The sequence below is a fragment of the Ovis aries genome, chromosome 24, assembly GCF_016772045.2.
Source record: "Ovis aries strain OAR_USU_Benz2616 breed Rambouillet chromosome 24, ARS-UI_Ramb_v3.0, whole genome shotgun sequence".
NCBI lineage: Eukaryota > Metazoa > Chordata > Mammalia > Artiodactyla > Bovidae > Ovis > Ovis aries.
This window is the reverse complement of record NC_056077.1, coordinates 39,538,176-39,560,432: the sequence shown is the minus strand read 5'-3', so window position 1 is coordinate 39,560,432 and position 22,257 is coordinate 39,538,176. Positions and strand designations below refer to the sequence as shown.

General features: G+C 56.8%; 1 protein-coding gene across 3 annotated transcripts in view; it reads right to left on the bottom strand.

The window, feature by feature from the left end:
• The window catches only part of RADIL (Rap associating with DIL domain), a 121,312-nt gene that overhangs the window by 44,420 nt on the left and 54,635 nt on the right, over positions 1 to 22,257 (bottom strand). For 2 of the 3 annotated variants that reach the window (XM_042240547.2, XM_027961229.3), the window contains exon 7: positions 6,197 to 6,795. In XM_042240547.2, the coding sequence (XP_042096481.1) occupies positions 6,197 to 6,795 (599 nt within the window). Of the gene's footprint in view, positions 1 to 6,196; positions 6,796 to 10,811; positions 10,949 to 22,257 lie in introns of those variants that run through there. The other variant, XM_042240548.2, reaches the window with a different exon arrangement.

Below are 22,257 nucleotides of genomic sequence, written 5' to 3'. Positions count from 1 at the left end.
TGTCTGAAAAGGAAAATTTCTTCACCTTCAAATCACTGGCTAATCAACATCCAGAAGGCCCACCTCTTGAGTTTTGTTTAGGTCGAGGGACCCTTTCAAAGTTACACTCTGACTCAGGAAAATCATCTCACGACTCAGTTCACAGCCACTCACACCCGCCGGTAAGGGCATCTCTCTGGCCACATGACTCCAGCACCCTGCCACCCTGCAGCACCTTCTGATTTTAACCTGTTTCTGGGAACATTTCCATGGGGCGGGGCTCATACTCAATGCTTAAGAATGCGGAATGGCTATCCAAAAAGCAGGCAGCCTGTCTGCAGAAGCTGCTGTCCCGCAGTAATCCAGAAGCACCATGCCCTAGTGGGGACCCCCAGGGAACTTGGCACAGGCCCTGGAGAGGGTCATCGTGCCACGGTCTGTAGCAGGAAGAATCGGATGCAACCTGAGTGCCCATGATTAGGAGAATGGATCGTGGAGAACAAAAGCAAGTGGTGGAAACCACGCCTCAACAAAAGCAATGCCGCAAAAATGAGCTGGATTTACACGCAGCACCACAGGAGAACTGAATGCTGTATCTTATCACACATTACATAGTGCATAACATCTGTAGGTGGAAAGAAAACTTAAACGTCAACATAGTCAAATTTATCTGCCTTTCCCCCACGGTTTGTGTCCTATAAAGAAAGCTGAGCACTGAAGAATTGATGCTTTTGAACTGTGGTGCTGGAGAAGACTCTTGAGAGTCCCTTGGACCGCAAGGAGATTCAACCAGTCCATCCTAAAGGAGATCAGCCCTGAATACTCATTGACAGGACTGATGCTGAAACTCCAATACTTTGGCCACCTGATGCAAAGAACTGACTCATTGGCAAACACCCTGATGCTGGGAAAGATTGAAGGCAGGAAGAGAAGGAGACGACAGAGGATGAGATGGTTGGATGGCATCACTGACTCGATGGACATGAGTTCTGAACAAACTCCAGGAGTTGGTGATGGACAGGGAGGCCTGACGTGCTGCAGTTCATGGGGTCGCCAAGAGTCAGACACAACTGAGTGACTGAACTGAAGCCTTATTTATGAAATCTTTCTTTTAGCTCTATAACTTCATCTCTGATGTGTGGGTTTTAAACTGTTTGGAGTGAGGATCCGACTTCACTTTTTCTCCCCTGCACCGTCCCTGGCCATACTTAAGCCAATTCCTCATACGTTTTGTGCCTTTCAAACATTCTGCACCAGTTCTTATCTCCCGCTGTGTCTTGTGTGGTAAGCGGTGAGCCTTTGAAGGCTCCTTAGATGAAGTGGCCTGAAGTCTCCAGGGGTGGCGGGGGAAGGTGCTGCCAGCCAAGCCCCAGGTGGGCACATCCGGCTCGGGGGACAGGGCTTCTAGGCTTCCGTCCAACACCCTGCCTCTATGTGAAACTAAAGGCTGTAATGTTTTTGTTTTTTTTTTTCAATCCAAGCAGTGAATCGAAGAATGAAACTGGTTTGTTAGCTAACCAACTTTATGTTCTCTATAAATTAAAAATCCTCAAGAACAGACTTCCCTCATGGTACAGTGGATAAGAATCCACCTGCCAACGCAGGGGACATGGGTCTGATCCGTAATCTGGGAAGACACCACATTCCTCGGAGCAACCAAGCCGGTGTGCCTTAACTACCGAGCCCGAGAGCCGCCGCTCCTGAGCCTGTGACCCTGAGGCCCGCGTGCTCTGCAACGAGAAGCCACCGCAGTGAGAAGCCGAAGCGCCACGCCGCGACAGACGAGCCCCTTCGACACAGCTAGAGCAAAGCCCACACACACCGCGGCGGCGGCGGCCCAGCACGGCCACAGACAAGCAATGCACGTCCTCAAACGTGCCTTTCAGGCTCAGTCGGTTTCCTAGCTTTAGATGACGGGGAAAGCTGGCCATTGTTTTGCTTTTACTCAACCACGTAAACTAAAGCTTTCCCACAGTGACTGTCGCTGAGAACAGGCTCCAGGGGACTCTTGCTCAAGACTCAAGAGGCAGCTACTCTTCAGTAAGAGAGAAAAGAATCCAGATCACCACCTTCATCCTGAGAGAAGTGTTATGAAACGTGAGATTCTTGGCAGGAGGGAAAAAGGGCAAAAGCAAACAGCACCGAGAAGCTGGGGGACGCAGGACAGAATTCACAGCACACAGCAGCTGAGACAGCAGCGGCCTCACCAGACGCCTGGACACCCCAGGTTAGTCAGGGCTCAGACCTGTCCCCTCCTCCGTGGACGGGGTGGGACGGCAAACACGACCCCAGTCGGCCGCTCATATGACAGGTCCGCCCCGCCAGCCCCTCCAGCCAGCCTCAGAGGAGACAGGTGGCCGGCAGGTCCCGTGGTCAGTGCCGGAGCAGCGCGTTCCTCCTCACTCTAGCCCCGGCCCATGCTCGTGGGCACCCAAGCCCCCTGCAGGCCGCCCCACCGCCCACGCCCCACAGAGAAAACCAGTCCCAGCCCTGCAGCCTGGGGTGCACCTTGAAGCCCAGACCTACAGAGGAGCTCGCCCTTCTAGTTTGCATCAACCCTGAAACAGGCACGTAACGAGCACCTGCTGTATGCCAGACCACACAGACACTGCAGAACGATGGGGACAAGCCCAGAGCTGATGCAGAGACGTCCCTGCAGAGAGAACCTTGTGATGCGGCAGCTTTAGAAACCCTCTCAGCCGCCCTCCGAAGAGGGCGCCCAGAGCTAAGGAGGCCCTGCCTCTTAGACAGGAGCAAGGCCAGGCAGGCCGCAAGGAAGGCACCCCAGTCCCTCAGGCAGGGCCCCAGTGCCCAGCCCGGCTGAGGGCCCGGGATACACGGCCTCTGGCGCCTGCAGGAGGCGCAGGCGCAGCGGGCATGCCGAGTTCCCGCCTCCCAGGCCACTGCATCCAAACCAGCGGTTCCCACTCGAGGGTGAACTTGACCCCTGGCCACTCAGCCAGGCCCAGAGACATCTGTGGTTGTCACAACTAGGGGGCGAGGCTGGGACGAAGCTAAGCGTCCTACTGGGCCCAGGGCAGCCCCCACAGCAGAGACCTGCTGGCCCAGAGTGCCCCAGAACTGCGGGTGATAACCCAGCTCATGAGCTCGCCTCCGACCCGGGACACACAACAACCCCATGCTCTCGCCTTCCCTCGCCACTGACAAAAACCACATGGCCCGCACCCCTCCCCGGGGTCAGCAGAAGTGACTGCTGCCTTTTTCCAGGGGACAGGCCCAGAGCCCTCTGCATGGAGCACAAGCCCTAGATGCCAGCCTCTGGAAACAGGCGGGAGCGGCTCTGGCCCCCACCCATGCCACATGGGGCTGCCATCCTTTGGAAATCGTGAGCAGGCTGGCAGCTGCGAAAAGGCAATATTCATGGAAAATACATGCTAGCTCTGCCCAAGGACACACTATGGGCGCGTGATGACAGCCGGACAGTCCCGGAGAGCCGGGTGGGGTCTTCTTCCAGTGCCCTCGGACAGCCCCTTCCGCCGCCTGGCCAGAAGGGGCGTCCTGGTCACCGGAGGGTGCCTTGGGGGCTCCTGGAGCCTCCAGGATGCATGAGGGGGCTTTTAACCTGAAACCAGGGCAACCAATGAGCCCCCGCGCACCACACAGGTGCTCTTCTGAAGTGAGGACAAAGTGGGAAAAACCACCATCGCTGTGACTGTTCAGTAACATGACACCTAGGGAGGTGGCGCTTGTTCACAGCTGCACACACGTCCACGCACACACATACACGTCCACACAGGCGGTCCATTCCTCTCGCACCCTTCTCCCAATGAGGTGGACCGTCCACTCCCGGGACCTAGAGACACCGTCACCCATCCACAGGGAAGGAGGCAGGGAATCTGGTGTCTGGGTACCCACCGCAGCCCACACCACCTCACAGCCTTCGGCGACACGCGGGAGACTCGGGGCGCCTACAGCATCTCAGGGCTCATCACAGGCCACCCAGGAGGTGGGGCGCCCCTTCTCTGGAGACGCAAGTGTTAGGAACAGGGGCAGAGGCTGCCAGGGAGGAGCTGCCAGAGGGGCTCATCGACCACCCTCCCAACAGCAACACCTTCACTCTTCAATCTCTCTGCAGGCCACGCCGTCGCGAGGCAGGGGCCCCAGACCCCAAGGTGCACTAGGAGGTAAGGGCCCCTGGGGACCCAGGGGCTGCAGCGGACTCTACGCAGGGGAACAGTGCTGACTGAGTTCACGCATGCGAGCGTATCCACACAGCTGGCCATCCCCAGGATCCCCAGACACCTGCCACAGGGGTCCTGGGCTGTGGTGAAGCTCCACCGCCCATGCCCGGTGGAGCAGGGCTGGGTGGGGCGGGCCCGCCTGCAGGGTCCTCGGTGCTCGCTCTGCGGCGTGGTCACTGGCCGGGGGGACGGTCCAGCCAGGAGGCACAGGGCACCCAGGCCACACCCGAGTCAGAGGCTGGCCAGAAAGGCCGACTCCCTGGGGCCCGGGAAGCCTGCTCCAGGCAGGTAACACAACCTGTTTCCAGCCCGGAGAAGTGTGTCAGTGAAACCCCACCCAGGTCAACAGACTCCTCTGAAAACCACCCCCAGAGTGAATAGGCCGGGCACCTTCTCCTGTCTCAACAGTGTAAAAGGAACAGGTCTAAATAGTGTCGCAGAACCGGAGACAAAACCCTGCGCCCCAGATGGTATCCGGCCCCGGGGTTGCACTGCTCCCCCTCCGCTCAAGCAGTCACCCCTGTAACACAGCGCAGCCCCCAGGGCCCACCCGGGACCCACAGAACTGGCGGGGCTGGCAGAGAGCTCACATGCTCTCTGCTCTCCGTCCAGCAGAGGAAACACTGGGCAGGACGGTGACCGTGAGCCGAACACCCACCCGCCGCCCACGTGACGTGCCGTGGCCCCTCCCAGGCCTCCTAGAGCGAGGCGGGCAAGGAGCCGGAGCCTCGGGAGCAGCAGGGCAGGGCCGGCCTGGAGTCCACAGCCTGCAGCCAGGCCTGCGGGTGGGGCGTTCGGGGCGCTGGTCCGAGGAGAACTAGAAACAATAACAGTGAAATTAACACGGCACTGTAAATCAACTCTACTCTGATAAAATTAATTTAAAAAAAAAAACAATAAAAGAAATAGCCCAGTAACATCAGCTACTCATTGGGCAGCTTCTCATCTCCCAGGTGCCTGCAAGTCTGCACAACATGATGGCACACCTGGCCTGCCAGAGGGGCCCCAAGCCCACCACAGGTCCCCGCCGCTGTGAACTCGAAGAACAAACCCCAGACAAGACAGTCACAGTCGGGAACTCTGCACACACCCCTGCACCCTGGGGCCCCGAGAGGCGAGCACCCAGCCTCCAGATCACAAGACCGAGGCCAGAAGGGGTAGCGGGCTCCGCTGCCGCCCACCACCACCCGTGGCAGCCCTGGAGCTGGCACCATGGCCCTGGCAGGCCGCAGGCCCCCGGCCATCAATCTGCCTGCCACACCCTCGTCCCCACACCCTGAGCGTGCAAGGCAGGCTCCACACCAGAGGAGGACCAGAGCACACGAGCGTTCAACACACCTGGGGACACGCACAGGATGTCAGCGAGGGCGCCAGCCTCCTGGCCCCGCAGGACCAAATGATGGGTCTCCCGAGGCCACCGGATGACCTCTGCTCTGAGCCACGTGAGACCACTCCATTTGCTCACATAAAGCCACCGTTTTCGTAAGAAATGAAAGAGAAGTCAAAGACGACCTGAGATATATTTAAGAGTCTTTTGGCATTTGGAAAAAACATCTATTTTTCATGGCACTTACTGTTAAGATAACCAGCTTCTTCCACCAAGTGAATAAAAGCCAGACACAAACCAGCGGCCCTGCCGACCCCAGAGGCTGCAGCCCCTAAGGGGCCTGGGCTGCCCCAGCGAGCCTACGGCAGTGACCCACCGCCTCCAGGCCGGGCCTCCTCCGGCCCAGGCCCCGAGCCCTGGCACGTTCCCCCGTGCATTACAGCTGAGACCCCTTCCTCCAGCAGCACACAGCCCCCTGCCCAAGAGGCCCCAGGAGCCTCAGACGCTGAGGGCCTTTCTGTACCACATCTGCCACCTGCGCGGGCGAGGTCCTCCCTGCCCCACGACACCACAAGGTGGCAGGAGTTGGCACCAGCAGGCGCCCGCCGTGTGGACAGGACCCTCCATCTGTCCCCTCCAGACACCCCGCCTCCCTGCGTCCCCCGAACCCCTACCTTCACCGCCTCACCTGCCGTCATGGTGTCCACATCCTTGGCAGCCAGCTCCTCCACCTCCGACCTCTTCCTCAGCTCAAATCTCCGGGACAAGCCTTCTCGGGGCTTCCATAACTCCTGGATCAGGAGAGGCTTCTCGTTGTCGCCGAACACCCGGAAGCCCTGAGCCTGCCACGCGTTCCCGCCGCCGCCGGCCTGGCCCACCACGTCGCAGAGCACGAACTGGGAGGCGCACTCGGGGCTCAGTGCATAGCGCTCCAGGGCCTCCCTCACCAGCTCCCGGGCGCTGGACGTGCCAGTGGCCAGGACGCTCTTGTAGTGGGTGCCTGAGCATACGCTGTCCCCAAACACCTTCAGGACCCCGGGGGCCGAGAGCTGCGTGGACAGCTCGGCAGGGTCATCGCCGGCACCCAGGCCCGAGTAGGGGGCATCCAGGTCGCGGTACTTGTAGCTCAGGGTCCGGGACAGCACGCTGGACAGCAGCTGGCCCTGCCGCTTCAGCTTGCTCTTGGCGGGTGGGGACATGATGAAGTGGGTCCCATAGAACATGGTGGGCCCGTCTTCACCGATGAGCACCCAGGGCTCCGGCCAGCGGCAGGGAAGAGGCCGCGTCCTGGGAGAAAAGGAAAGGGAGGTGAGCACTGACCAGCAGGAGCCCACGAGGCTCAGGAAAACTTCACCAGACTGGACGGCTGCCCAGGGCCCGCTGCCCCAGCAGAAGCCGCACAGAAGCCACGGACACGGCACCTCGGAGGAATCAAACAGGGAAGATACAGCCGAAGCCGGTGGGACTGTAGGGGACAGAGCAGGTCTGGAGCGGCTGGGGTTCCCTTCAAGGAAAGCCGTCACTAGGAACTCTGCGAGGTCACCCAAGGGCGGAAAAGAGACGCCCAGAGCCAGGGCAGAGTCCAGCACGCCTCCCCTAAACGCCACCTGTCCCACCTGTGCTCCGGGAGACTCAGTGCACAGGGCAACGCAGCCAGCCAACACGTAGGGTCGGCCACACAGGCCAAGCGGACAGCCGCCCGCCGTCAGCACACAAGCCCCCGACACGCTGCTCCAGGCGGACCAGTCCTGGTTTGGAGGAGCACTTCCCCGGACAGCAGCACTCGAATGGACACGTGACCACAACGGACACAAAAGGGCTCTTCCAGAAGCAGCAGAGGCATGGCTGGAATGCGGGTGTCCACCCACGGTGTCCAGCCTGGCGCGGGACCTGGCCAAGCCAGAGGGGCCATCTTGCCGAGGAAATCAGAACACAGCGCTGAGATGCCGAGGAGTGTCCTAAAGTCACGACTCTTGTGCACTTGGGGCCCCAGAGGCCTAGGGTTCCAGAGAGCAGGGTCCCGGGCCCTCTCCCCACGAGCTCCAGGTGGGCGGAGGGGAAGGAAGACATCCTCCTCCACAACCACTGGGGGAGGCCGAACACCGCCAGCTCCCAACTCTGCGCCCCCTCCAGGCAGGCAGACCAGTGAGGACAGGTCCGCTTTCTAGAAGGCTCTGGAAACCCAGGCCAGGCCCTGGTGAGAGCAGCTCTGGGCACCGGCCCCCGCGACCAGCATCAGCAGGGGACTCTGCCGCGGTCACCCCCTCAGCCCTGACTCACGGGCGCTGGAAGGGGCTTCCCGGGGGGGGAAGGGGACCGCCCCAGGCGAGAGAAGTGACTAGGGAGCTCCCCAAAGACCCACGCCCACACCGCGGGACCCAAACCAGGCGAGGCCCCCGGCCCGGGCACCAACATCGAACCGCGTTCTTCCCGGCAGGCCAGCCCCTGGGCCTCGGTCCCGGCCAGTGAGGTCATCGCCCCCACCCCGACCCCAGGGCTGTGGGAAGGAAGGCTGAGCAGCAGGCCTGCCCTCACGTTCCTCCAAAACCATCCGCAGAGGACCCTGAACTCTTCAAAACGCTCCTGACAACATCACCCCCCGAAGACGGGCTTCCGCGCGCCCACGCGCGCCCACCAGGTGGGCTGGGCTCACAGCCCGCTGTGCAGGCTCACCGCCGCAGAGCCCGGCGCTTGGACCAGCTTTCTGAAGCCCCGACCTGCTGAAAACAGCCAGGGGTCCTCAGCCAAGGCGCACACGAGGTCTCCGGGCTCGAGTCCGGCTGGAAAGGAGCGACTCTGTCCTCCCAGAGGAAAGCGCACCAGCCTCTCAGTTCAGAGGCCGCGGAGCCCAGAGCTGGCTTGGGTCTCCGGCTCAGACCTGTCCGAAGCCCCGACTGACCCTACCACGGAGGCGTCTCCGCTGGGCCTCACGTGACAAGCACACGGCTTTGGTTCGCACACGAGTGCCTTCAAACCACCGCGCCTCCTGAGAGGCACACCACGCGCCTCAGAAAATTCCATCTCGTGCCTCTGGCCACCACCCATTCTCTGCGGACCTGACCCTCCACAGACGCACGGCTCACCTCGAGCACAGCCCCCACAATCCTGACCCAGCCCCGCGGTCTGCCAGGGATGTCTGGCAGGGAAACCTCTCTCTCCAGAGATGATGTCCGAGTATAAGAGTAAACAAATACAATGCTGAAAATGGCAGAAGCCGTGTCTCAGCAGAAGGCCAACTCACAGAAAAGTCAGGAAGTAATAAATGCGGGGATTTAAAAGGCCCCAGATACAACAGAGGCCTTCCCAGATGGCTCAGTGGTAAAGAACCCGCCTGCCAATGCAGGAGACACACGTTCGATCCCTGGGTCGGGAAGATCCCCTGGAGGAAGGAAAGGCCACCTATTCCAGTATTCTTGCCTGGAGAATCCCACGGACAGAGGAGCCTGGCGGGCTACATTTCATGGAGTCAAAAAGGGTTGGACACGACTTAGCAACTGAGCAGAGCAGATACAACGAAGAAGTAAACAGCTAGTTTGCACCAGACAGTGCATCTTTACAGGTTCTGTAAGGCTCTTACAGGTTCTGAAACTTATGTGACTCTACTTTAAGTAAAACCAGAAAATCACAGACACACAGCTGCTATGTGTAGAGTCACAGAAGGGAGCCCTCCCTGCTCCGGGGCAAAGTCAGCAACATCAACAAAAAAGAGACACTGACTCACTCCCTTCCAGCAACTGCTTCTTGAGCCCCAAGAAGTCCCAGTAAACACGGACCCTGATGGGCTGGACCCATTTTACCAGGAGACTCATGCCTCCTCATGGTCACTCCCCGTGGCCACCCTCAGGGAGGGACCACGGAGCGTGGCCACTTGCTCACAAGCACCCTTCCCCCACAACCACACACAGAATGCAGAGTATAGCCTGTTTGTCAAAATGGGACGCGTGAGTTTTTTGCAAAGGGCAAGAGGCGTGCAGGAGTTTCCTATGGAGCGGAGCACGCCCGGGGTAACCAGATCTGTTTTTTTGGAAGCGTGACCAGCCTTTTCCTCTTCTGCTCAGTCCCTCCTCTTTCACACAAAAACTTGGGGAAACAGGGGCCCAAGGCTGCAGGTCGCCTGCTGTTGCTTCTCCTGGAGAATGTTTTTCTCTTGTTCCCAAGAAAAGAGTCCAATTTCTGATGAAAACAAGCTCAAGTCACAGCAGCGAGTGAGGTCAGTGCGGGGCTGACTGAATGGGTGGAGGGACATGGCCGTTCCAACACTGCAATGTGGGATCCATTAGCATTTCCACCGGGGCAGGAAAGGAAGAGGGTGGATTCACAGGCTCTGTCTGATTCCGACCAGCCATAAATCCTACATTGACAGCTCCGGCCAGAGCCACACTTTTAAAGATGAAAATAATCTAATCAGATTTAATTCAGGCGTGCTAGCCTCCTGAGAGGGGTCTGACTTTTCTGTCTGTGGGATTAAGGACTGTCTCCTCTCCCAGCATACTCCAGAGGCTGCGGGAGCTAGTGGGAGACACCTGTAACTAACCAGAGACGCCTGTAGTCACGGCTGGAAAATTCTTTCCAGCAATTCAGATTAATCAAACACTCGACCAGGTGCTGGGAGCCCGGGTGTCTGGGTCTGCAGCCCCGCCCTGGGCCCACCCACTGGCTCCGAAATGGGATAATCCTGTTTCTTCCGCAGGGGTCCCCAGGAGCCCCAGCCCTGCGTGTTTTCTTAACAGGCACTATTTTGTCGAGGGGCTGGAAATGGTACAGAAATAGGAGACAATGCTTTCAGCTGGCACACGAGCGAGGAACGTGCTACTGTGTGAGCAGGAAAACCAGAATAGGCTGTGGGCGTGGGGGGTGGGGGGAGTTGTCGCCCCGACCCTGGAGAAGAGGGTGACGGGCTCCTATGCTCCGTGCCCACCTGCAGGCGCCCCTCTCCAAGAGGGCCGCCAGAGAGACTGAAGCTCGGGGGGACGCCGCGGTTGGGGGGACTAGATTCGGAAGGCCGCAGGGGGCGGTGGTCGCAGGTGACCTGCTGGAACACTCAGGCTAGGCCGACCTCACCCCCTGCAGCTGGCCTGCGGGACCCGCCCCCCGAGACCGCGCCCGGGCCCGAGAGCCGCCTGTTTCCACGACAACCGGACAAGCCTGGCCTGGGCGGCCCGAGAGACGCCCCGTGCGGGCCCAGCCGCCTCTGCGCGCGCCCCCCGCCCCGGGGCCTCGCCGCCCACCCAACCTCCGCGACTCGCAGTCCCGGACGCCACAGAGCGACCCCAGCCGCAGCTCCTCGCGCAACCCTCACTCACCTCCAACGCTGCCCGCCGCCGCCGTCGCCGCATTCCCGCGCGGCTCCCACCCCCGCCGTTGGCCCGAGCCCGTGTCCCGGACCCGCGCATGGCGCGACGCCTCCTGCCAGCCGCCCAACGGACGGGGGCGGTCCCTCGGGGGCGGGGCCCGGTGGGCGGGGCCTCGGGGCGGGGCCGGTGGCGGGAAGACAGGAGCGCGAGCTCCTCCTGCGGCCAACCCGAGACACCGAGCGGGCCTCGGAAAGGGGCGGGGCCTCGGAGGGACGAGCCGCTGGCCCAATGGACGCGGGTGAGACCTGAGGGGGCGGGGCCTCCGTGGGTAGGCGGGGCGACGAGAGATGGGCGGGGCCTAGGGTCCTCCCGCGGCCGCCCAATGAACGCACACAAGGCCTGGAAGGGGCGGGGCCTCGAAGGAGGGGTGGAGCCGATAGGGGCGGGCCGGGCTCCAGCACCACGTGCCGACCAATTAATAGGCACAGACGTGCCTCGAAGGCAGAGGTGGGTGGGGCTGGCCGCAGAGAAGCGGGGGCTGGGCCTCGCACCTCTATCTTCAGCTCAAGGGGACTATGCTGGAGAGGCCGGGCCAGTGCTAAGCTCTGGGGCCAAGTGTGGCCTCAGGCTGGGTGGGGGTGGGGGCGGGGGCTGGCAAACTATTTTGTCCTCACCTTCTAGTCCCTAGGTGGACAAGGCCAAGGCAAAGAGGAAGCTAGGTTAAGATAAGTGCTGATGGAAAGCGCTTATGGCGGTACATAGCCGTTACTCTGATACATGAACATCCAAAACACGGAAAGAGGACGAGGATGGCAAGTTTCTCTCTCTTACAATCCGTTCCCCACCTAGCAGCCAGAGTCTTAAACGACAAATCAGATCATGGCTCGCTTCTGCTTAAAACGATGCAAAACGGGGTCAGCTCAGCTCCAGGGCTCTGGCCCAACCGCCCTCCTCGAGTAACTTGTTTTAAAAGAAGCTCCTGTCCTTAGAGCTCACTTTGGCACAAGTCCTCCTCCGGCTGGGGTTCCACCTTGGAGAAAGGCTTCTCACAGATAGCTGTCTTTGTACCGCCCTGTTCTTGGTCTAGACCTGGGGGATTCATCTGGCCTCTGGATAAAAACATGCAGAATTCTGACCCTGCGAGTGAATCGTTCTGGTGACAGCCATTGGGGTATAAAGGGTTTCCCTGGTGGCTCAGACAGTAGAGAATCTGCCTGCAACACAGGAGACCCAGGTTGCATCCCTAGGTCATGAAGATCCACTGGAGAAGGGAATGGCGATCCATTCCAGTATTCTTGCCTGGAGAATTCCATGGAGGAGCCTGGCAGGCTACAGTCCCTGGGGGTCACAAAGAGTGGGACAAGACCAACTGAATAACACTTTCACTTTTTCACTGAGGTATAAAATTTTATGGTCATGACCCCAAATTTGCTAGGGAGAGACTGAGGAGGAGGGAACAGCAATCTACTGACCACCTACTGTATGCCGGACCCTGGGCCAGGGGCTTTATGTCAGTCACCTCATCTAAAGCTCACATCAACTCTTTGAGGCAGATGCTTTACACCCAGAGAGGTCAAACAGAAGTAGATCCAGAAACTGAGGCCAGGACTGTGTGATTAAATAATATCCTCGGCAAGACTCCCGTATATCTGCACAGCCTTCCCACTCTGACCCCGAAGAGGCAAATGTCAGCGCTGGAAGGAGAGCCTGGGTGTAAACCTGTGTTTTTCTCCTAAGGCATTCCTCACCATCATCCTGTCCCAAGGCTTACCCTTCCCCTTACCCCGCTTCAGCAGGGTGGTAGGGGGCAAACTCCCACCTGTGAGCCAAATCTGAGCTGCTGGGTTTTGTAAATAACGCTATATTGGAACCCAGCCACACCACTTTGTTTATATATCGTCTAAAACTGCTTTCAGGCAGCAAAGACTTTTCAGACCCCAAAGTCTAAAATATTTACTGTATGGCCCTTTATAGAAAAATCCACGGCCCCGCTCTTCAGGATCTAGTAATGCCAACTATTTGTTATTTCTTAGCGTCCTTGGTGACTCAGATAGTAAAGAAGTGCACGGGATCCCGAAGAGTTCCACGTGACTGAGCAACTAACATCCACACACACACGCCACACACACCTTTCACATCTCTGTCTTCGCTCAGCTCATCCCCGCTGCCTTGGTACACCTTACCCAATTGTAGCACTCTGCCCAGGTGCCCGTAATGAAATAACACAGACCGGGGGGCTTAAACAATGGAGATTTATTTTCTCACGGTTCTGGAGGCTGGAAGGCCGCGATCAAGGTGCCGGCAGAGAGGCTTTCTTCTGAGGCCGCTCCCCTTGGCTTGCAGATGCCAGCTTCTCCCTGTGTCCTCACGTCCTCCTGCAGTTTGTCCTAATCTCCTCTTGTAAGGACACCAGTCAGACTGGATTAGGGCCCACCCTAATGACCTCATTTTCACTTAATCACTTCTTTAAAGGCCCCGTCTCCAAATGCAGTCACATTCTGAGGTGCTGGGGGTTATAGCTTCAACATATGGATTTTTTTTTTAATGTATTTTTTCTGGCTGCACTGGGTCTTCGTTGCCCTCAGGCAGGCTTTCTCTCATTGTGTGAGCAGGAGTTACTCTCTAGTTGGGGTGTACAGGCTTCCCATTTCGGCAGCTTCTCTTGTTGCGGCGTGCGGAATCTTCCGGGATGGAGGATCAATCCAGTCCACACACAGGCGGATTCTTAGCCACTGGGCCACCAGGGAAGCCTCGATGCATGGATTCGAAAGGAACACAATTCAGTTCCTCATGCAGTCTTCATCATCTGGCTAATTTCCACTCATCCATTAAGACTCAGAGTGGGTGTTACTTACGCAGCTGCTGCCCTCCACGGTGGTCCCCAGTGACTCACACTTTCTGGTCTCACACCCCAGTGTAGTCCCCTCCCAGGCTGAAACAGACCGGAGCTGTGGAAACAGGAAGATGCTGCCGCAGTGACAGTGTGACTTCCGGGGCTAAATTATAAAAGCTGTGGCTTCCGCCCTTGCTGTCTCCAGGATCAGTCCCTCTGGAGGAAGAACATTCAAGCAACCCTGGAGGGGTCCACGTAGCGAGAAAACCAATGCCTCCCATCAAGACAGCACCAACTTGCCACCCGCATGAGCCATCCTGGATGTGGGTTCCCCAGCCCCAGGAACCGCCGTGGCTGCCACCCCAACCAATATCCTGGCCGCATTAATGAGGGACCCTCAGCCAGAAGTGGCTTAGACAGTAGAGAATCTGCCTGCAATGCAGGAGACCTGGGTTCAACCCCTGGGTTGGGAAGATCCCCTGGAGGAGAAAATGGCTACCCACCCCAGTGTTCTTGCCTGGAGAATCCCATGGACAGAGGAGCCTGGCCGGCCACAGTCCACGAGGTCGCAGAGTCGGGCACAACGAGTGACTAACACAGCCAGAATCACCCAGTAAAGCTGCTTCCGAATTCCCAGCCCTCAGAAACTACCTGAGATGAGAAATGTTTACTCCTGACTCGTGCCCCTAAGTTTTGGGGCCACGGTTATGCAGCAATAGATCAATAGATCAGTGAGTGCCCCTTATCCAGAAAGGCCTCCCTGCCCCAGACCTGGCTGCACACCCCTCCTCTGTGCTCCCACAGAGTTTTTGGCCTTGCCCCTCGGCTGGTGGGATCCTAGTTCCCAACCAGGGATTGAATCCGGGCCCTCGGCAGTGAGAGCATGGAGTCCTAACCACCAGACCCACCAGGAAATTCCCTCCCACAGACTTTTGTTCTCTACCTTTTTATTCACCAAGTCCAAGTTATATCAAACCACGTTCCTTAAATGCAAATCAGAGATTTCTCCTCCCCATCCTGTGGTCCTCGAATCACTTCCCTTCAAGCTTAAAATCCACGCCCTCCTCCAGGGAGGCCCTGCTGACCCCTCCACCTGCTCCCTCCCTCCACCACGGAGCTCCAGCGATGCCAAGCTTCTGTCTTCAAACACACCAAGCTCCCTCTTCTGAAACCTTTGCCCTTGCTGCGTCCTCTTCCCCAAACGCTCGTCCTGCTGTGCAGGCACAATGCCATCTTTCTCTCCCCGAACCCAGCTCTGGAACTTCTCTGGTGGTCCGGCGGTTACAACTCCTCACTTCCACTGCAGGGCCACGGGTTCGAGCCCTGGTCGGGGAACTAAGATCCCACATACTGTGCGGTGCAGCCAAAGGAAACAATTCTGTTATATGCTGACCATTCTCATAGTGGTCACCCCTGTGCTCATTCTCTGTCTCACAGCCTGTTTAATTCATAGGCCTTTATCACTATTTCTATTTGTGTTTATGTGTATTTGACACACACTAGGATTTGAGTTCTGTAAAGGCCGGCTGCTCATCGTCTTCTTCACTGCTACACATGGCAGAGTAAGTGAAAAAGTGCTAATCACTAAGTCACGTCTGACTCTTCTCGAACCCATGGACTGTAGCCCAACAGGATCCTCTGTCCATGGAACTTCCCAGGCAAGAATACTGGAGTGGGTTGTCATTTCCTTCTCCAGGGGATCTTCCACGGATTGAACTCACCTTTCTTGCATTGCAGGTGGATTCTTCACCATCTGAGCCACCAGGGAGGTCCCAGATTTAGGGCTGCATGAGTATTTGTTAAATGAATAAGCAACGGAATGAGCAGATTTCCACCCAGTCTCAACCTCTCACCCCCGCCCTCACCTGGAAGCTTCTCAAGGGCAAGTGCTGGATTTTATTCAGCTTTGTATTCCTTCTGGAAAATTCACTCACTGATTCAGAATAAGGGCTTCTCAGGTGGTACCTGCCAATGCAGGAGACACAGGTTTGATCCCTAGGTCAGGAAGATCCCCTGGAGAAGGGAATGGCAACCCACTCCAGGGTTCTTGCCTGGAGAATCCCATGGGCAGAGGAGCCTGGCGGGCTGCAGTCCATGGGGCCGCAGAGGGCCAGACACGACTAAGGGACTAACACTTGTATTCCTGCGACTGCTGCCATGGACCCGGGAGCACAATTTGGAGCTGTAGGTTAAATGGAGCGTTGAGCTGCCCTTTGTGGCCACCAGAGGGCAGCAGAGTCCTGGGCTCAATCTAGGAAAAACTGAAAGGTGCCCAAAGGAAAAAACATCTTGTTAAGGTCAAAGGGCAGGTTCAGGGGCAGAGAGAGACTGGGCTCTCCAGAGGCCAGGAGAGGGGGAAGGAGGCAGCAGGCACAGGGAGGAAGTTACCTCTCCATCCCTAGAAGGGGCTGGAGAAACAAGCGGTTTCAGGCTCAGGTTCCATACCCCATGAGCTCAGCACCACGACCCGCAACAGCAGAGCTCAGGGCTCCCTGTAGACTCACCAGCCGACAGCTCTGCAGTTACCTGTCTTCCCACATCCTCTGCTAAACGGCTTTCGGCTGACAATTAGTACCCCCGGCAATGGTAAGGTACCGATGCCAGGACTTAGGTGCTGGGTCCTTGCACCCTTTAATCAACAGAGGTTGGTAAGAGGTCAGACAAGCAGTTCAGGCGAGGGAGGCTATCCCGGGATTCCTGCTAGCACGAAGGAGCAAACACGAGTAACAGATGTCCTCGCTCGCTCTAAGGAGCGTGGGCTGCTTCCTTAACCGGGGTGAGGGTCGGGAGCATCAGCGCATCTGGCGGGAGGAGCCACTCGGGTGGTCTGCCCACCCCCTTGGTGGTGCTGCACGTGGGGATCAAGCCGAGGACCCTGCTTTTGCTCCCAGAACCTCAGATGTGGCAGTTGGTCTGTAGCCTTTTTGTATCTTATTGTTCCTAATTGGCCCAGACTCCACATGCCTGCAGTTATTTTTAGCCCCTTTTAGTTTCTTTTTATTTCCTTGCTTGAGGAGATGTTTGTCCAAGGGCAAGCACTGCAGTTAAGGGTCCCAGGTCCCAGCAGAGCTCAGTATGGGGTGTCAGGAGTAGAGTAATGTCTGGAGTAACAGGACTACGAAAGTAAAAGATGCTTGCTCCTTGGAAGAAAGGCTATGACAAACCTAGGTGTATTAAAAAACAGAGACATCACTTTGCCAGCAAAGGTCCATCCAATCAAAGCTATGGTTCTTCCAGTCCTCATGTATGGATGTGAGAGGTGAACTGTAAAGAAGGCTGAGCGAGAAGACTCTTGAGAGTCCCTTGGACTGCAAGGAGATCAAACCAGTCAATCCTAAGGGAAATCAGTCCTGAATATTCATTGGAAAGACTGATGCTGAAGCTGAAGCTCCAATGCTTTGGCCACCTGATGGGAAGAGCTGACTCACTCGGAAAAAAACCCTGATGCCGGGAAAGATTGAGGGCAGGAGAAAGGGGTGACAGAGAATGAGATGGTTGGATGGCATCACCAACTCAATGGACATAAAGTCTGAGCAAACTCTGGGAGACAGTGAAGGACAGGGAAGTCTGGTGTGCCACAGTCCATGGGTCACAAAGAATCAGACACGACTGAGCGACTGAATCACACCAAGAGGCCTACAGGATGATACGAGGGTACCATGCTGCTAAGCTGCTGCTAAGTCGCTTCAGTCGTGTCCGCCTCTGTGCGACCCCGTAGACGGCAGCCCACCAGGCTCCCCCATCCCTGGGATTCTCCAGGGTACCACAGCTTCAGAGTAATGCGTAGGGCACCAGGACTACAGAGACACAGTACTTGATGCTATTCAGTTTGAAGTTGGTGCATATATTCTGATGTAGACATCCAACATTAGGTGCTAGGCATCTGGACCTCAGGTGAGCTATTTAGTTAGGAAATAGCAACTCAAAGTCACTAGCATAACCCACTATACAGCACAGGGAACTATACTCAATATCTTGTACTAACCTATAATAGAAGAGAATGTTAAAGAGAAAAAATAAATAAATAAATAAATATATATGGGCTTCCCACATGGTGCTGGTGGTAAAAAGCCTGCCTGCCAATGTAGGAAACAACAAATTTCAAAAGTCATTAGCATGTTGACAGGAAATGAAGCCTGGGCAGTGTTTAACTGGAACCAACAGTAACGCTAACATTCTGCTATTGTTCAGTTGCTAAATCATGTCTGACTCTTTCAACCCCATGGACGGCAGCACGCCAGGCTCCCCTATCCTTCACTATCATCCCGGAGTTTGCTCAGACTCATGTCCATTGAGTCAGTGATGCCATCCAACCATCTCTCTCTGTCGCCCCCTTCTCCTTCTGCCCTCAGTCTTTCCTGGCATCAGGGTCTCTTCAATGAGTTGGCTCTTCGCGTCAGGCGGCCAAAGTATCGGAGCTGCACCTTAAGCATCAGTCTTTCCAATTAAAGTAGACCACATCAAATTACTCTGGAGTGTTGGGTCCGTCATAAACTTGAATCATATTAACCGTCAAAGAGTTTAGGCTGGGGGGTTGCTTTAAGAAATCCTCTACCCCAGTGATTATTAAACGGCTCCTGTGGTGACGTCTCTGGAAGTTCTAGCGCTCTTGCGACTGGGAGTATGTCTCAGACCACACAGGAATCAGGATTAATTTCCTTAGCCAAAAATGGGACCTTGTGATAAACACAAGACCTGAGCACCTGTGGCCTCTAGAGGGCACACTGTTGAGCCGAAATGCTCGCCTGGGTCTGCCATTTCTGTGGAGATTAATTCTTTACTGCTTACTTGATTTGTTGCTGCCTGGGAGCATGTTGGGAGAGGTCCCGAGACAGGCTGGGACCCGAGACCCCTTGGCGCAATGCTTGCACTTCGACCTACACTATACAAGAAAATCATGAAGAACCAGAAGTAACCGCGTGCGCGCACAGCCGGGGCAAATTCTGGGCAAGAGGTGCGGAAAGACCAAGAGAGCCCCGCTGCTCCCTTCCCAGGGAAATCACAGCGAAGGCTGAGGTCCACGTTCCCCCGCTCCGTCTGCTTCCTGACCCACCTGGTGCTTCCCACTGTAGCCCTGCCTGGCAGTGCCCACCTCCTTCTCTTGGGGTCTGTGAATAACTGTCTTTTCACTGGCAGTCATCTCCTGATCCATGGTCTCACCATCCTTGAATAATAATAAAATCTACTTTAAAAAATATATATTTTGGCCACACCACTCAGCATCTGGGATCTTAGTTCTCCGACCAGGGATTAAACCTGCACCCACTCTGGACTGCCAGGGAAATCCCACGATCTACCTTTTAAAGCAGGGTGTTTGGCCAGCCTCCCCAGCTGACTCTCCCCACCAGCTGAAGCCGATTCTGAATTCCTGACCAACAGAAGCCAAAAGAGAGACTGACGGTTATTTGCTGTTTTAAGACTACATCACAGGATAACATCTTATACAGCAATACACAGTTTTTCCTTTATATTTTTCTAAATATTCCAAGTTTCCTACAATGAACAGCTTTTATTTAAAAAAAACTTTTGACCAATGTTATTTTGAAAAAGACAACTGGGCAAGAGTGAGGCATCTTGAATTTTTATTAAGTTCTTTCTACTCCACTGGAAACGACCACATTCGCCAGCAGGATTATTCTTCTTAATACAAATGTTTATCCAATAACGAGTTAATACAAAATGACAGTTTCACAACCACAGAAAATGTCCAGTACCAGCAGGACGGTTTTTAAAAGTCATGCCACAAATGTGCCAATCCCAAACACTGTAGACATGACGGATCTGTAAAAACGAATAGGAAAGACAACCGGAGCTCCTGTTCACTGCTCCACCCTCCACCCCACCCCACAGAAAGGGCTGAACAAGCCGCAGGGGCTGCACCTGCACACAGGTGGGCAGATTCCTCGTGCAACCTGGCGGCGTAAACAGGACTGCTGGCCGAGCCATTCCCCAGGGTCAGAGCCTGAAATCTGAAATTGTTTACAGAGGCAAAGCTGCTCCTCCAAAACTCTGGATCCAAAACCTCTGGATGCCTCCCTCCCTCCCGCCTTCCCAACGCCTCCTGGTCTACAACCACTCAGCTCCATGGGCCCCTGAACATGGGAACATCACCAGGACAAGAGACCCCCAAAGACTGACGCTGTATTTCCCTCAAGGGGGTCAGGGCTGGCAGTAACCAGACCCTCAGAGCTTCCCACGTGGCCCTGGGACACCCAGGCTCCCGAGGCACGGCACCATGCTGACCCTGGCCGATCACGGCCAACTGGCACGAAGCCCCTAACACCAAGGCCCAGGGCTTTTCAGACAGTGCGCCCAGAGCAGTTCCCAGAACTGAGGATGCAGGCCCACCAGTGGGCCACAGAATCATTCCAGCTTGAAAGCAACGCCATAGGATAAGATAGAGCCGGGGGGTCGGAGCAGGTTAGGGGGTGTCACAGTGCGCCCCACCAGCAGGTCCTGTTTCAGGGCGGGGCATATACAAATGGAGTCGCCGTGTAAAACGCATTTCTTATGATGGGTATTAAGAAGGCTTGGAAAACACGAACGCCAGCTAACCCCTGCACCCTGCAGCCTGACACGTCGTCGCGCGGGGCCAACCCCAGGACGCACAGGCCACCCTGCCGAAACGGGCTGCCGGGCCCCCACGACGAGCGCAAACGTCGGTTCGAAAGCCCACTGTGAGGCCAGGTTTGCAGGGAGAAGGTGGGGGCGTGGTATAGGCAGAGATTCCGAGAGGACCTGAGATGGATTCATCAGTCATGGCCGTGCCAGGCCCAGCAGACCCCAAGCCCTCACCCGACAGGCTGGGTGGATGAGAGCGGTCGCTTCTCCATGCGTGAACCCATTAAAGCGTGTGTGCACCCTGCCTTTACCTTCTGGGGCTGGTGGGAAAGCTGTCGGCTGGACGCACGCGCCTTAAGAAGACAAGCACCACTGGGAGCAGGAAATACCCGCGGTCTCACCCTCAGACCTGCCGAGGCGCAGGCAAAACTGAAGGAATTCGGGGATTCAGCAGCCAAATCGGGAGCAACGTGGCCCCAGAAGGACGTTAAGATGACGCCTTCACCTGCGGCCCAGAGCTCAGCACTCGGGAGCAAAGACAGCCCGGCCCCTCGGGAGGAGGAAGGAGGCCTCAGCCAGGGACCGCGCCCTGGGTTCTGCCCGCTGGGCTGCCCCGGGCAAATCACTCGGCCTCTCTGAGCAGCCTCAGCCTGCCCAAGTAAGACGCACAAACAGCAGTTTCGTCTCGCCAGGCTTCGTGGGGGAAATGCGCGAGAACACGGGTGAGGAGGAGCCCTCGTCTGTGACTGCGCACGACTGTGCGCTCGGGTGCCCAGTCGCGCCCCGCTCCTGGTGGCCTCCTGGGCTGCAGCCCGCCAGGCTCCTCTGTCCATGGGACTCTTCCGGCAAGAATACTGGTGGAGGTTGCCTTCGTCTCCTCCAGCGGATCTTCCCGACCCCGGGATCGAATTGGTGTCTCTTATGTCTCCTGCACTGACGGGCGGGTTCTCTACCGCTGCGACACCTGGGAAGCCCCCCAATAGGGTGTGCCTGACCTGCTAATCATGAAGAGGGGATGGAACAGAGAAGAGCCTACCCGGGGCGCGGGCTCCAGCCCGCTGGTAAACAAGCTCCCCAAAAGGCAAAGCTCTGATGTGCGGGCTTTGCCGATTTCCACAATTGTAGATACTCCACTCGGCCAGATCCACACTAGCCATGGTTTAAGGACTTCCCAAAGTTTCCTGAAAACTTGACAATTGGTCTCCACGGCACCACACATGTGTAAAGCACACCAGGAAGGGCTTCTCACCTCCCACCAGCAGCTGACAGCGTCAGCCAGGGTCAGCATGCACACCCAGCCACAGCCCGCCACAGCCCGCCAGCCTCTCCCTCTCGTGAGCCACCAGACCACCTGTTGTTGTTCAGTCGCTCAGCTGTGTCCCACTCTTTGCAGCCCCATGGACTGCAGCACGCCAGGCTTCCCTGTCCTTCACCATCTCCCAAAGCTTGCTCAAACTCATGTCCATTGAGTCGGCGATGCCGTCCAACCACCTCAGCCTCCGTCGCCCCCTTCTCCTCCTGCCCTCAGTCTACAGGCCACCTGGAGGACACACAGACACGTGCTCCCTTCCCCCTCCACCACTCACACCTCATGCCTCATGGGCTGACTTTTCCAAACCTCCCAGATAATCCAGCTCTCTGGCAGCAGCCAGGCAGGAGGTCCCCGGAAGCCCGGACTCCTTCAGGGATGAGGACGGTGGCCAGCTGTAGGAACAGTCCGCCCAGTGTCCACAGGAATGGTGGCGGCCAGGATGCAGCAACCCACAGAGCAGGAAGCAATTCCGCCTACCGTCTGCAAGGGGCCGAAAGCAAACGGGGAAACTTGATGGCGAAAGATCCTCGTTACAGAGCAATCTATGCTTGTCGCCTGAATTAAAAGAATGATTAAAGAAACTGTGGTGCGTCCACTTAATGGAGGCTTTTAAAAGAATGTTTACAAGGAGCTTGAGATAAGGAGAAACAGAAGTCTTTTCTTTTTTTTTAAGCAGGCTGTAAAGGTGTCTATGGCAAGAGAAGAAAACATCAAAATTTAAAAGTACGCATCGAGGGACTTCATGGCGG